Consider the following 2,369-nt stretch of genomic DNA (forward strand, 5'->3'; position numbering starts at 1 on the left):
CGGGGCCCCAGCAGCCAGCCGGGCGCCCTGCTGGACAGCTGGTCCCGCATGGTGAAGAGCCTGCATGTGTCCTCCTCCGTGAACCAGGCCTCGCGGCTCATCGACGGCAGCGAGCCCTGCTGGCAGTCCTCCGGGTCCCAGGGCAAGGTAGGGCGGCCTGACCCTGCCCTGACGCCTCACCTCAGAGCTTCCCTGGACTTGGAAGCCACTCGATCATATTGCGATGGTCCCTCAGGGCTCAGTGCACATTTCTGTTTATTATTATTGCTAGAGGCCCGGTGCACTAATTCATGCACGGGTGGGGCCAGCCCCTCCCCCTGGTTGAACTCCCAGTCGAGGGGACATTTTGCATATTAGTGTTTTATTATATAGGATTATACTTTATTTATCTATTTATTTTTAAGTCCCCACCCGAGGATATTTTTTCCATTGACCTTCAGATGGAGTGGAAGGGAGGGAGAAGGGGAGGAGAGAGAGAGAGAGAGAGAGAGGTGGAAGGGAGGGAGAAGGGGAGGAGAGAGAGGGAGGGAGAGGGAGAGGAGCATGCATGTGAGAGAGACACATGGACTGGTTGCCTCCTGCACACGCCCAGACCAGAGCCGGGGATAGAATCTGCGACTGAGGTCCGTGCCCTTGACCAGGAATCGAACCCGAGACCCTCAGGTCTGCGGGACAACACTAACCACTTAGCCAGACCTGCCAGGGCAGTTTATAATTATTCTAAATATACCATCCAGTGTTCCATGGGTGTGAGAGAGACACATGGACTGGTTGCCTCCTGCACACGCCCAGACCAGAGCTGGGGATAGAATCTGCGACTGAGGTCCGTGCCCTTGACCAGGAATCGAACCTGAGACCCTCAGGTCTGCGGGACAACACTAACCACTTAGCCAGACCTGCCAGGGCAGTTTATAATTATTCTAAATATACCATCCAGTGTTCACTGTCTGAGGTTTTAAACAATATCGGGAGCAGGTTTTGTCTAACGACCCACTAGCAGGAGGTGTGACGGGTCATGTCCTACGCCCCCTCCTGCAGCCTCCCACCCCGATGCTGCTCTGTCAGAAGTTTCTCTCGCACGTCTTGGCCTGTGGGATGTTGTGTGTTTGCACTTATGTGGGGGGGGGGGGCATCCCGGGGCTACGCAGGACAGATGTGGAGCAGGCGCTCTCCCCACTGGACTCGTGTTTTCTGTGGCCCACGTCTGACGGCTGCTCAGAAGCGAGGGGGGAGGAGCTCCGAGGAGAGTCTGTCTCTCAGGCCACACGATGGGGTTTACAGTCCCGTTCTGGTTCGGGCTTTGCTGATACGACCTCAGCAGCTACAGTCGAGCTGGACCTTACTGACTGGGGTTGCTTTCTTTTTAAAGCACTGGATCCGCTTGGAGATTTTCCCTGACGTCCTGGTCCATAGACTGAAAATGACCGTCGACCCTGCGGACAGCAGCTACATGCCCTCCCTGGTCGTGGTGTCAGGTAGCGAGGGCGTTGGCTCCGAGTGCCCTCCGTCAGAGAATGGAACCTCCTGGTCTGATGCTTCGTCTCCCTTCCTCTCTCCCAGGCGGGAATTCCCTGAATAACCTCATTGAACTGAAGACCATCAACATCAGCCCCACCGACACCACAGTGTCCCTGCTGAGCGACTGCACAGAGGTGAGTGGTGGGCGGGGCCCGTCTCCATGCCCGCATCTCCTCACCGTGGTGGCAACTGGCCTGGCGCCCCGCAGGCAGCCAGCCTGTGTGTCACTCTCATCTGTGAGCGCGGTTTCCCGCAGCCACGGGGTCCCGGCGCAGGGCGCGTCTTCACGCCAAGGGCCTCCCTGCTGCACTGAATCGGTCGTAGGCTGTGCTTGCTCAGCAGGGGACGGAGTCCGGGGCTCTGCTCTGTCCTCTCCAGAGGCAGACAGGCACGTCTGTCCTGTCTGGAGTGTTGTGAAGGCTCCAACCGCCTCCTTCCCAGGACGTCTTGTTCGGGGAGCTCTGAGGCAGAGGCTTGCGGCCACGCGGGGGGCTCTGGTCCCTCATGTCTGTGAGACAAACACTGAGTCCCTGGCCTCCCAACCCGACCTGCCCCTGGCTGGGGGTCTCCAGGACGTAGGGACAGGACGCACCTTAGCACGCGTCCAGGGCTGACCGGTCCTCGCCACTCAGGGTGGAGGGCGTGGCCCCGGGGTCTGCAGCTCCCGGTGCGTGTCCAGTACCACAGGTACATCGAGATCGCCATCAAGCAGTGCCGGAGCTCGGGCATCGACTGCAAGATCCACGGCCTCGTGCTGCTGGGGCGCGTGCGCGCAGAGGAGGAGGACTGGGCCGCCGTGCCCTTCCTCGCCTCTGACAACGAGGAGGAGGAGGACGAGAAGGGCGGCGCCG

The 2,369-nt window shown here is 59.7% G+C and overlaps 1 protein-coding gene across 1 annotated transcript in view; it reads left to right on the forward strand.

The window, feature by feature from the left end:
• Nucleotides 1–2,369, forward strand: part of LOC102251931 (E3 ubiquitin-protein ligase HERC2) — an 86,271-nt gene that overhangs the window by 57,486 nt on the left and 26,416 nt on the right. Inside the window, 4 exon segments of the mRNA XM_014546210.1 lie at nt 12–147; nt 1,370–1,475; nt 1,561–1,652; nt 2,198–2,369. Of these exon segments, the coding sequence (XP_014401696.1) occupies nt 12–147; nt 1,370–1,475; nt 1,561–1,652; nt 2,198–2,369 (506 nt within the window).

This window comes from Myotis brandtii, unplaced genomic scaffold (assembly GCF_000412655.1).
Source record: "Myotis brandtii unplaced genomic scaffold, ASM41265v1 scaffold435, whole genome shotgun sequence".
Lineage (NCBI taxonomy): Eukaryota > Metazoa > Chordata > Mammalia > Chiroptera > Vespertilionidae > Myotis > Myotis brandtii.